The 13,413-nt window shown below is 37.1% G+C and overlaps 1 protein-coding gene across 1 annotated transcript; it reads left to right on the plus strand.

Annotated features, from left to right (window-relative positions):
* Positions 1-10,151: 10,151 nt before the first annotated feature.
* Positions 10,152-12,527, plus strand: LOC139191318 (uncharacterized). The gene is made up of 4 exons (XM_070811975.1): positions 10,152-10,434; positions 10,611-10,747; positions 11,365-11,423; positions 12,297-12,527. The coding sequence occupies exons 1-3, from the start codon at positions 10,168-10,170 to the stop codon at positions 11,378-11,380; spliced, it is 420 nt and encodes a 139-aa protein (XP_070668076.1). The 5' UTR covers positions 10,152-10,167; the 3' UTR covers positions 11,381-11,423; positions 12,297-12,527.
* The last annotated feature ends 886 nt before the right edge of the window (positions 12,528-13,413 follow it).

Below are 13,413 nucleotides of genomic sequence, written 5' to 3' on the forward strand. Positions count from 1 at the left end.
TAATTGGCATAGGTTCACACCTAATCCAACAAATCTATTGTTTGGCAAAAAAAAAAAAAAAATTGTAGAAATTTTTTTATACAACAATATTGAGAAATGTATGAATAAATTCCATTTAATGTACGTTGGTTTTTCGGGAAAAAAAATAAAAAACTAAATTTCGTACCGTGCATTGAAACAGAAAAAGAAACTCAAACCGTCTCAATTAATACAGGTACACAAAAATAAGAATGAAAAAAATAGGGAAGAGGTTGAGGACGGCATTAACATCCAAAAGTGAATGCTCATTACTCTTCTAACACCAAATAAATACGATGCGTGCACGTACAGCCGTCCGTTGCAGCGGTGGGTTGAATCAGGACATCCATCTCTCTCCTCCGTAACCTCCCCAAAATCTCTTATTTCCCATTTAGCCCTTCTCACCCACTTCCAACTTTACCCCCCTCAGAACCAACCAAAACCCAGAACACCTGCCTCCTCCGCAGCTCTACTCGTTGCACTCGTATTCCCCTTTTTCACGTATATAAAGCCCCTTATCGACCTTTCACACCCACCATCCTCCTCCCCTCCTCCTCCGATGTTGATGGCAGGGTTAGATTAGTAATTGTAACCAACCGGCTCCTGATCAAAGAGAGAATATTGGATGCATGCTACCGGTCGGTTCCTTGTCCTTCAGAGTGGTTTCAACCATGCTAATGCTGGTGTTCACAGTCTTGCTTCTGGTGCTGCCACTGGTTCTTCCGCCGCTGCCTCCGCCGCCGTTGTTTCTGCTGTTCGTTCCCGTTATCATTTTCTCCCTCCTCATTCTCTTGGCCTTGTCCCCTTCCGTACGATTTCCCAACATTGACCGCCTCCCGCCCACCGTTTGATCATCACATCCCCAGCCAATGTAGCTATTATATATCATATAAATGTTCTGTTTTTTGTTTTTAGTTTGTTCTAGCTTATGTATCTTGATCAAATTTAAGATCAATGAATGAAAATGTAGAGGTTTTATGGGTTAATATTTGTAAATTTTGCCTTTTCAATTTCTTTTTTTTCTTCCTCGATAATAATTAGAACAGCAGATATATGCTCATCCGCCGCATTATATACAGTTCTGAGAAAATAGTGAGGGATTCACAGTCATACAGTCGGATGATCATATATTCATTGTGAGAAATTTGATGTATATGTTGTATTCGTCAGATAGACGCATTGATATCGTGAGAGTTTTACCTTGTTCAATCGTGAGAGTTTTGCCTTATTCAATAGGTGTAACAGGTATATAAAATATAAAACTCACTTCCGTAATCATTTTTCGTATTCACATTTTAGTCACGTGACGTGCTTACAACAAGTAGTCACATTGATATTGTGAAAGTCTCGTTTTCTTCAGCAGGCGTAACGAATGTATATAACACTACGCTAATCATCTTTTGTATTCACATTAATTACGTGACATACGTTAAATAATCACAAGAGAGTTTTGTCATGTAAAATATGTATAACTGTCAATTTTACAAATCTATACAATACAACTTTGGCTCTCACGATAAACTTTGACACTCTGTTAGTCAGTGACGAGTTTACATCAATTGCCTGAAGAATTTCTCCATTTAAAGGATTGAACAGTTGGAAGACACACGAGCGCTTTGCAGCAACAGCAGTTCATCACATATGATTATTGTTGTTATAGTAATCTAGGGACCCAACTAGGACTGGTCCACTATTATTTTAACAATAAGAACATAGGAATTTTGCTACGTTGGGTATAGATCAAGCAAAGGAAGAGGTAGAGTCTAGAGAGAGAGAGAGGATAGATCTATAGAGAGAGGGGGGGGGGGGGGTATGGTACCCTAGACCGAGAATCTAGCTGGCTTTTCAAAGTCCTATGTTGGTAAAGTCGAAAATCTAAAGGAAGTGATATCTACACATCTTATTTTACTTCTTACATATTCTTTGATTATTTTTATCTGTTGATCTTATTTAATTCATCTGATCTGACAGCCAAAAACTAAAAAGGTGTATGACAAGTAAAATAGAATGGGGTGGATATCACATCCCAAAATCTATATCTGCCTAGCTGTAATATTACCCTGTATATAAAAGCATCTTCGACACAAAGACTTGAATTTTATGTTTAAGGCTAAATATAAGGCAATATATCGCCAATGCATCGGAGATATAAAATGCATCTCAGATTTTTGAGGTAAAACGGGATTAAAATCTAAATTTCAATATGATATTAAGGTTAAGATATAACTCATGCCAACTACAAAATATTATTCAATTAAGAAAAATGATATTTGAATTTTGAGTCAAATTATGTCTCCATACACATAAATCAAATTGTTTCAACGTTTTCTTTCTTAATGCAAAAATTCAAATCTTAAAACTCATTTGCATTGGAGAAGAAAACCAAAACATATAAATTCACCACCTTTTTAGAAGCAAATATAAAAATATAAGTCTAGAATTTTAGTATTTGCTTGGAATATAGTTGTTAAAATTATTTATAAAATATAAATGTTGAACTGCATAAATTTTAAAATAATTAAAAAATGGGAAAGAAAAAAGTCAAAGGGGTGGATGACTGGGGGTGGAGAGCACGAGGATGTCATTGAGAGAGAGAGAGAGAGAGAGAGAGAGAGAGAGAGGAGGTTTCTTTTCTGTCTTTTCACTTAATTCAAGCCGACATGCATGCATACACGTGGACTAGTCTTGCTTATTTTGGGAGTTACAGACAAAAAGTGATTTAGGGTGTTCCAAGTTTAAACCATGGGCTGCTTAGTCAAACATTTCTCATACATTAATTGTTACATAATATTTCTCTGTGGATTAACAAAACCTTCAATGTTTTCGTTTCTGGTTTTGGTGGGTTTTCATGTTCTTATATATTTAAATTACGAGTTATTGTGTGTTTGGTCATGTCGGTAAAGTGAATAGCATAGGAGCGTTGGAGGTAAAGGTGCAGTCACATAGAATTCCGAATATTCGAGCGTCCTCAAATTTTATTGTCCTTCTACATATTATATGAGTATTAATTTTTTAATAAAAAACATTTAGCAGAAAATAAAATCATCATTGTATGATTTTATCTGTATTACAATTGATTAAGCGAAACTTGTACTTAATATATTAATGTTTTTCATTTTTTTTTCTAACAATAAAAAAATTTGTGTATTACTTTCTTTCACTTTTCTTTAGCCATAAAAGAACACTAACTTGTGTATTACTTTTTTTTTTTTTACAAACACATGTATTTCCGTATCTATTTTTTCAGTCGTGGTCCATTTTTTAATGGATAAATCCTAAATCATGATTTCATGGCAATTGAAGATTATTCAATTAGTAAGAGTAAGATGTTGATTTCAATTAAGGTTGAATATGGATTGTTAAATTCTATATGACTACATTGTCTAAAAAATTATTATTTTTTAAATAAAGACGACATTTTATTAAAATCACACAGAGCTCCCAAAATATCAAGGGCGACCTTGGTGAATTGATTAGAATAATATACTTATCCACATTATTTAAGTTAAAATTTGAAAATTGCAATGGTGAATTACTCGGGTGGTTAAACTTTCTTCTTCAAATCACTACGTTCATGGTTCAAATCCTATGTCCTTTCCTTTTGTGTAAAATAGTGTCTTCCATCACTTGTATTAAAAAATCAATTTTTAGGTTTAAGTGAGTTGATTATATGTGACAGCCGGTCCCTGATTTTAAGAGCTTTTAAAGTTTTAATAAAGGATTTTTCAAAAATGCCCTTTGAGGCACGCGCATTAGTTGAGGTTAATCATCGTGTCGTGCCATCTAAGATTTGTTTTCTTGGCATATCCTCATGGTATTTGTTTTCTTGGCATATCCTCTAGGGTTCTTCACGGTTTTGGCAAAATTGGAGCTCTTCCAGGCCAAATTGGCCTTGACTTCAGGTATAAAGTTTACTCTACTCGTTGAGATCTTCAAATCTGCAAATTTTGGTAATTTTTTGAAATAATTAGATTTTCCGGCGAACCGGGGCGGCCCGTGCGGCGGCGTGTGGCCAATGGCCCGCCAATGTCATTCTTAGCATGTGTTTAAGGTTCTAGGTTCAGTTTTGATAATTGATGGACGTAAATTGAGTAATTGAACCTAAGTTCGTTTAGATTCGTGGTTAGGTGAAAATGTGAATTGACGATCCGACCGTTGGATCGTCACCAAACTTTGATACGTTGTAATACGTAATATTTGAGGATTATAGGAACTTACAGATTGGGAATCTGACTTACGGATCTTCCGGAATTGGAGTTGTAAGTTCATAAAATAGAATGTTAACCGTCACTTGGTTTTGATAATTATCGGAGATCCGACCGTTTGATGGTAAGGAAATTTTAGGATGTTGTCCTAGAGGTATATTGTGGACCTCTGGAAGTTATGGATTTGAAATCTGAGTTGCAGATCTTCCGGATCGAACTACGTAGTGACGTGTTTTATATAAGTATATATTCTATTGATATGATTTCTGAGGTTGGATTTAATTATTGTTCTAGACGCCGATCGTCATGACGCCTTGATGTGTTGTGCTAGGGAGTTGTTGGGCGAACTCCAGGTGAGTGGGCATTTGTTTTCTATATATACCTATATACTATTGATTTTCCCAGAAATCGAATTTAAATGAAATGCGTTATGAAATGAGTTTTGAAACGCCATGCATACAAATTATATGAATTATATGATTTGGTATATGATGCATATATGTAAAATGGTGTTGTGGACGCACAGGTGAGTATCAGGTGAGGTTTATGTTGTTCATGTGATTTATTGATGATGTGAATTGTGTTGAGAGCTCATAACCTGCACCCCCGGTGTTAGTGCTTATGTTATTCACCCTGCATCACACGCTCACCTTGGATCCAAGTAGATGCTAGTCGTACAGACCACCAAAGGTGGTTCCGACATGCCAGTCGTACAGACCATTAGAGGGGTTCCGACTGGTAGGTGACCTTAGATTATGTGCAAAGATGATTGATGAGAGAAGCACTAGAGCGTATTATTTCACCATCTTAGTCGTACATACTACTATAGGTAGTTCCGACTTATGTGCAATGTAGTGTCGTACAGGTCACAGTTGGTGACTCCGGCAGGGCCGTATAGGTCACAGTTGGTGACTCTGGCTGGATGAGATATTGAGCTATAGAATCAGCCGTACAGGACCACTGTAGGGTCTCCGGTTGATTTATTATTTCACCTGATTTATATTGATGCATTCATATTATATTTTGGCATATGGCATGGCATGGCATATTCTTTCTGAAAAGCGTTGAAGGATTGTGATTTGAGCTTTTGATGATATATATATGTTTATATACTATTATGTTATTTTCTGGGAAAGTATACAGGTTTTACAGCGAGGGGTTAGAAGTGTTTTAAATGAAATGTTTTCGCAAAACTTTGTTTTACTGACCCACTCAACTTTGTTTTGCGCCCCTCCAGGTTCTCGATAGCAAAGCTTTGGTGGCCATGAGGAATCCAGCGGTGTTCTGACAAAATTCACAAAAGTAGGACTCACCCTCGGGTGTTTCATCTTAGTAATTGTATTTTTAAAGCTTCCGAACTGTGTAAATGGTTACGTCACTCTCACGTGAGGGCCAGCATGCCCTCCTTCGGGACGGGGTGTGTCAGTTGGTATCAGAGCCTAGGTTGCAATTCTGGACATCTTGAGAATTTCCTAGTGTCTTCTGTCAGAACTATATCGCCTCGTAGCAAGCCACGTAGTTCGGATGAGCCTAATTTCCCTAATATAGTAGTTTGGGGGGAAACTATTGCCATTGTGATTCAGTCTATTATCTAAAGGAACCTTTTGAGACTGGTTATAAGTTAAATTTGAATCACTTTAGGGAAATGAATAACCTAAGGGAGCAGATCGATGGCTTAATCATTTGGGAAAAGACGTTTCAGATTAGGCAAAGTCAAGGAAATCTTCCTCCCGACAAATGGGTCGAGATGACTATCTAGTTTCTGAGTGTTGAATCTGCATTCTGATGGAGATAGGAATGTTATCCGATGTTATCGGAAGAACAATTGTTTAGAAGTCGTTTAAAAATTGTTTAAGGAAAAGTTCATTCCTCCGGCATATTATTATAGAGAGTTTACAGACTTACCTTGTTTCCATTCGGATGTTGTTGCTAATCCGGTTGAGGTGTTATGTCGTTTTTGGCTGGATAATAAGAAGAAGTGGCGTTCTTTGGAGACCACTATTCATTGTACTTTTTACCAGGAGTTTACGAGATGTTGTTGAGCATTGAGGACTCTGAGAACATGATCAGCTAAGAGGAATAAGAAAAGAATGAGAATCAGAAGAAAGATGATAAAGTTAAAGATCCGTCATATCAAAGACCTCGGAAGACTTAGAGCTTCAAAAGAAGTGAAACTAGAGCTAATTTTCCCAGCTGAGGTTTTAGTGCCACTAGTCAGAGGCGAAATGATAGATTTACTAGTGATCCCAGATCTCAGAGACAAGGTGACTCTGGTAGAGGAAATGTATCTTTGCACCGTAGGTACAATATTAGGCACTTTGGAGAGTGTGGGAAGTTGTGAATGTGTTCATGTGGTTAGATGAAACATAGAGGTATGAATTGTCCCTGTGATCAGTTGTTACCCAGCAGTCTTCCTTGACATATCACTTGGAAAATTGATGAGTAAGTCGTACAAGTCACTATGTGTGACTCCGACTTATGTGCTAACATGGATGGTCGAGCTGCAGACTCAGCCGTACAGGTCATTCTAGCTGACTCCAGCTGATATAATTCTTATTATTGACGATGTTGCCCAATGAAGTAGTGAATGAGCACGATCGAGGTGTATATATGTATTTTCCATGTGAGGAGTAAAATGATAATATTGCACCCTTAAGAATTGTTGCTTACTTATCGAGACGACAGTGAGTTATCGTTATTGCGGGCTGCAGACCGTAATATCCATAACTTATTTGTTGGATTCGTTAAGAAAGTAAACAGGTAGGTCATTCTATGTTGGTTATGATTATTCAGGGTGTCCAGTGATGGTGGAAGAAGTAGTTATGCCAGCGAATCGTATCCCGCTAGACATTGTGGATTTTGATGTGATTTTAGGCACATATTGGTTACATTAATCATGCCAATATGGATTGCTACGGGAAATCAGTTACTTTCCATTGTCTTGAATTATCAGAGGTTACTTTTGGGATTGAGCAAAGTGGAGTGAGGCATGCCGTTATTTCTGTTGTGAGAGCAAAGAGATTGTTATCAAAAGGTTGCCAAGGATACCTAGCTCATGTGGTGTTGCAGGATCGTACTCCTAGTATTGTGGATGACGTACGAGTGGTAGACATTTTCCTAATGTGTTTTCGGAATGATTTACATGGATTGCTACCAGACAGAGATGTGGTGTTCACTACTGAATTGTCTCCAAGTACAGACTTTATGCTATAGATTGGTTCCTACAAAGTTAAAGGAATTGAAAATTCAGTCGCAGGAATTGGTTGATAAAGGTTTCAGTCAACCTAGTACGTTACTTTGGAAAATCCCAGCTTTGTTTATAAGGAAGAAAGACGGGACCTTAAGAATATGTATGGATATTAGGTAATTGAATCGGGTAACGAATAAGAACCGTTATCCATTGCCGCACATTGATGATTGTTTGATCAGCTTAGAGGTGCCTATGTGTTTTCAAGGAAAGAGTTGAGGTCTGGTATACTTTTAAGTGAAAGTAAAGCATACTAGTCATTTTGAGTTGGTGTTAAAATGTTTGAAGGAACTTCGGTTGTATGCTAAGTTTAGCAAATGTCAATTTTGGATGAATCAAGTGGCATTTTTGGGACATGTGATATCTATACAAGGTATTCAAGTAGATCCTCAATGAGTGACAACTGGGGAGAATTGGGAACAACCTCAAACCGTCACTAAGGTACTGAGTTTTCATGGTCTAGCAGGCTACTATAGACGTTTGTAAAGGATTTTTCAATCATTGCTTTGCCATTGACGGGATCGACTAGAAAAGAGGTTAGGTTTGAGTGGATGAAAATTGTGAGCAAAGTTTCAGCAACTGAAGCATTATCTCACTCATACACCTGTTTTAGCACTCCAAGATGATAAAGGTAATTATAAGGTCTACAATGATGCATCCTTGAATGGGTTAGGATGTGTGTTGATGCAACATGATTGAGTGATTGTTACACTTCGCGACAATTGAAACCTCATGAGATGAATTACCCTACTCATGATTTAGAATTAGCAACTATCATCTTTGCTTTGAAGATTTGGAAACATTACCTTTATGGAGGAAAATGTAAGATTTTTATGAATCAAAAGAGTATCCAATATCTGTTTATTCAGAGGTATCTTAATCTTAGGCAACGAAGGTGGATTGTGTTGCTTAGTGATTATGATTGCACGACCAGGGTGATCGTGCAAATGTTGTGGCCAATGCTTTTAGTAGGAAGACCCCAGCGAGAATTAATACTTGGTACAATAGCCATGTCCATCTTCTTGTGGATTTGAGATCTACTAGAGTAAAGTTGGGAATGGAAGACCGAAAAGAAAACGTACTTGCTAATTTTCAAGTTAGGCCTATTTGGTAGGTCGTACTCGAGACTCAAGCGTTTGACGAAGAAATTCAAGAATTTATTTAAAGCAAGGAATAACGGGAAAAAGAAAGACCTCAGGGTTAAAGAATCAGATGGCAAGCTTATGCAAGAGAACAAGGTGTTTATACCTAATGTTATAGAATTAAAGGATGCAATTTTGGAATTTGCGTACTGTTCAGCCTATACCATGCATCCTGGAGGTACTAAGATGTATTATACCATTCGATCATTTTACTATTGGACATGTATGAAAAGAGAAATGTTTGTATGTATAAATAAATGTAACATCTGTCAGCAAGTTAAAACGGAAAGAAATAAGTCTTTTGGATTGATGTAGTTACTTCCCGTTCCACAACGGAAATGAGAAAATATTAATATAGATTATGTGTGCAAGTTTCCTCGTTCACGAGATGGTTATGATGAAATTGAGGTGATAATTGATTGGCTTACTAAATCAGCGCAGTATTCTTCAATGAAAGAGCAGTAACCTTTCCAGAAGTGCAACAGTTATTTATCTGTCTTATGGAAAAGAGATTTAGGCCTACAGATATGTTGAACTTCGTGGGTATGTTGGACCTTTAAGTTTGTTCCCGTGAGCAACACCATAAGGCCGTGTAAAGATGTGTCTTGTGTTTCGAAATTGTTAGAATTGTGGACGGATGGTATTCTAGGCCTTGAGTTAGTAGAGGAGACTACTCGGAATATTCAAGTAATTTAGTCTAACCTGGAAGTGAGCCAAGATCGGCTGAAGAGCTTAGCAAACAAACATGCCACTGACCGGACGTGTAATGCAGGAGATTGGATGTTTTTGAAATTATCACCTTGGAAAGGTGCGGCTCGGGTCGAAATGGAAGACAAGTTAAATCCTAGGTACATCAGGCCGTCTTTGACTATTGAAGGAATCGGTGAAATACTTTCAAGTTTGAGTACCTTCGGGATTGGATAAGGTGTATAGTGTAGTTTATGTTTTGATGCTTCGTTATAAAGTAGCAGGTTCGTCGCGTATGATTCATCCTTAATCTTTGGAATTTAATCCGGATTTGATTTATGTTGAGGAACCAGTGATTATCTTGGATTGGAAGGACAAGTTCTAAGGAATAAAACAGTGAAGTTAGTGAAATTTTTGGATGAATCATTCAGCAGAAGAAACTACTTGGTAGACGAAAGATCGAATGAGAGAGGTGTTTCAGGTTGTTTTATGGATATCGATGGATTGTAAAGATTGGGTAAATTTCGAGGACGAAATTTTTTAAGGTGGGTAGATTGTGGCAGCCGGTCCCTGATTTTAAGAGTTTTTAAAGTTTTAATAAAGGATTTTTCAAAAATGCCCTTTGAGGCACGCGCATTAGTTGAGGTTAATCGTCGTGTCGTGCCATCTAAGATTTGTTTTCTTGGAATATCCTCATGGTACTTGTCACTACGGAAGCGTGGGCACAGACAGTTCGTTAAGATTTTAAAGTTTGAAGTTTGGGCATTTTATGAATTTTATTATTAAAATTTGGATGGCTTGGATGTAAGGAAATAAAATAAAATAAAAAATAAAAAATAAAAAGATGTCGAAAGGTTTTTGTGTGTGTATGTATGTGAAGAAAAGAAGAGGAGAAACAAAAAGGAGGAGAGAAGGGCAAACTGCCCAATCGGAACAGGAGAGAGGGAGGAGTTGGGCCAACCAGAAAGAAAAGAAGGTGGAGGACCAATCAGAGGGAGAAGAAAGGAGGGAAATGAGGGAGAGTGGTGAACGGGGGAAAAGGAGGAAACGGGTCATCCTTGACCCGTGCGACCCGTGCCTTCAAACCGACGGTTTCTCGCCGTTCTCGTTCAATTTTCCGACGAATTGGATCAAGGTACCACTCCCAATCAACACCTAGGCCTTCCCTCTTCATGTTTCACCCCAAAAATCATGAACTTTGATGGTGGTTTGGTGAAAAACGCACCCGTGGGTGCCGCGACTTTCTTGTTCAAATTCTTCAAATCTTGAAATGTTTTCTTTCAATTACTAACATCATTAGCATTCCCTTAGGACCTGGAACAAAGCCCAAGCATTGATTTGGACGGTGGAGTTGATTTGAAGGACGAATTGAAAACACCCAATTCTAGGGTTCTTCACGGGTTTGGCAAAATTGGAGCTCTTCCAGGCCAAATTGGCCTTGGCTTCAGGTATAAAGTTTACTCTACTCATTGAGATCTTCAAATCTGCAAATTTTGGTAATTTTTTGAAATAGTTAGATTTTCCGTCGAACCGGGGCGGCCGACCGCCACCCGCGGCGGCCCGTGCGGCGGCGCGTGGCCAATGGCCCTCCAATGTCATTCTTAGCATGTGTTTAAGGTTCTAGGTTCAGTTTTGATAATTGATGGACGTAAATTGAGTAATTGAACCTAAGTTCGTTTAGATTCGTGGTTAGGTGAAAATGTGAATTGACAATCCGACCGTTGGATCGTCACCAAACTTTGATACGTTGTAATACGTAATATTTGGGGATTATAGGAACTTACGGATTGGGAATCTGATTTACGGATCTTCCGGAATTGGAGTTGTAAGTTCATAAAATAGAATGTTAACCGTTACTTGGTTTTGATAATTATCGGAGATCCGACCGTCGGATGGTAAGGAAATTTTAGGATGTTGTCCTAGAGGTATATTGTGGACCTCTGAAAGTTATGGATTTGAAATCTGAGTTGCAGATCTTCCGGATCGAACTACGTAGTGACGTGTTTTATATAAGTATATATTCTATTGATATGATTTCTGAGGTTGGATTTGATTATTGTTCTAGACGCCGATCGTCATGACGCCTTGATGTGTTGTGCTAGGGAGTTGTTGGGCGAACTCCAGGTGAGTGGGCATTTGTTTTCTATATATACCTATATACTATTGATTTTCCCAGAAATCGAATTTAAATGAAATGCGTTATGAAATGAGTTTTGAAACGCCATGCATACAAATTATATGAATTATATGATTTGGTATATGATGCATATATGTGAAATGGTGTTGTGGACGCACAGGTGAGTATCAGGTGAGGTTTATGTTGTTCATGTGATTTATTGATGATGTGAATTGTGTTGAGAGCTCATAACCTGCACCCCCGGTGTTAGTGCTTATGTTATTCACCCTGCATCACACGCTCACCTTGGATCCAAGTAGATGCTAGTCGTACAGACCACCAGAGGTGGTTCCGACATGCCAGTCGTACAGACGTTCCGACTGGTAGGTGACCTTAGATTATGTGCAAAGATGATTGATGAGAGAAGCACTAGAGCGTATTATTGCACCATCTTAGTCGTACATACTACTATAGGTAGTTCCGACTTATGTGCAATGTAGTGCCGTACAGGTCACAGTTGGTGACTCCGGCAGGGCCGTACAGGTCACAGTTGGTGACTCCGGCTGGATGAGATATTGAGCTATAGAATCAGCCGTACAGGACCACTGTGGGGTCTCCGGTTGATTTATTATTTCACCTGATTTATATTGATGCATTCATATTATATTTTGGCATATGGCATGGCATGGCATATTCTTTCTGAAAAGCGTTGAAGGATTGTGATTTGAGCTTTTGATGATATATATATGTTTATATACTATATGTTATTTTCTGGGAAAGTATACAGGTTTTACAGCGAGGGATTAGAAGTGTTTTAAATGAAATGTTTTCACAAAACTTTGGTTTATTGACCCACTCAACTTTGTTTTGCGCCCCTCCAGGTTCTCGATAGCAGAGCTTTGGTGGCCATGAGGAATCCAGCGGTGTTCTGACAGAATTCACAAAAGTAGGACTCACCATCAGGTGTTTCATCTTAGTAATTGTATTTTTAAAGCTTCCGAACTGTGTAAATGGTTACGTCACTCTCACGTGACGGCCAGCATGCCCTCCTTCGGGACGGGGTGTGTCATTATAATTATGTACTTACCCACCTTATTTAAGATTAAATTTTGGAGAAATTAGGTTCTCATCCCTCTTTCTTCTATTCCATTGATTAAAACCTTATTTCTTTGCAATTTTTATCAAGGTCCTTAGGTTTTAATGAATGTCATTATTTCAATAATAAAATGTTTACATATTAACATAATTAAATTAAATTTTTAAACTATATTAATTTAGTGTTAAAAACGTTACATTTGGTAAGTGTAAGACGAATTATCAAATGTAACGTTTTATTTTGTGAAAAACTAAAAGATAAGTGTAAGACGAATTATCAAGATTATAGGGAGAAATTAATACTAAAAAATAATATTTTGTCTTTCAATCAAAGTATTCAAATTGACAAAAAATTTAGTCTAAGACTTTTGGTATAATAAAATTTCAAACAAAATACTGTATCCATATGAAATTTTGGGTACATTCTTAAATAGCTTTACAATTTTTTTAACACTATGGATACATTATTTTGCTATTTATTTTTTATTTTTTGATAGAATTCTTTTGCTATTTATGATTTCATCATATTATTACATTGTTTTTATTCATTTATTCAATAAAATTTTTTGAAAACTTTGTATTGTAGGCCGTTTCATATTATTACATTGTAATATAATGAGGGACTTTAAATCTTATATGCCACATATATATATACACACACACAGACACATACATACATACATACATACATACATACATACATACATACACAATATGGGATTATAAATATCATAAATGTCAAACATTTAGAAATATACATATTAATATTGATATAATGAGTCAAAAATTGAATACTATTATAAGGTTTTAGTCAAAAATTAACTACGGACCGAATTCAAAAATCTCCCTTAAATTTTTCTGCTCCCTTAACTGACATCAGTTAACATATCGTCTTGTAAAATG

Source organism: Malus domestica, chromosome 14, assembly GCF_042453785.1.
Source record: "Malus domestica chromosome 14, GDT2T_hap1".
Lineage (NCBI taxonomy): Eukaryota > Viridiplantae > Streptophyta > Magnoliopsida > Rosales > Rosaceae > Malus > Malus domestica.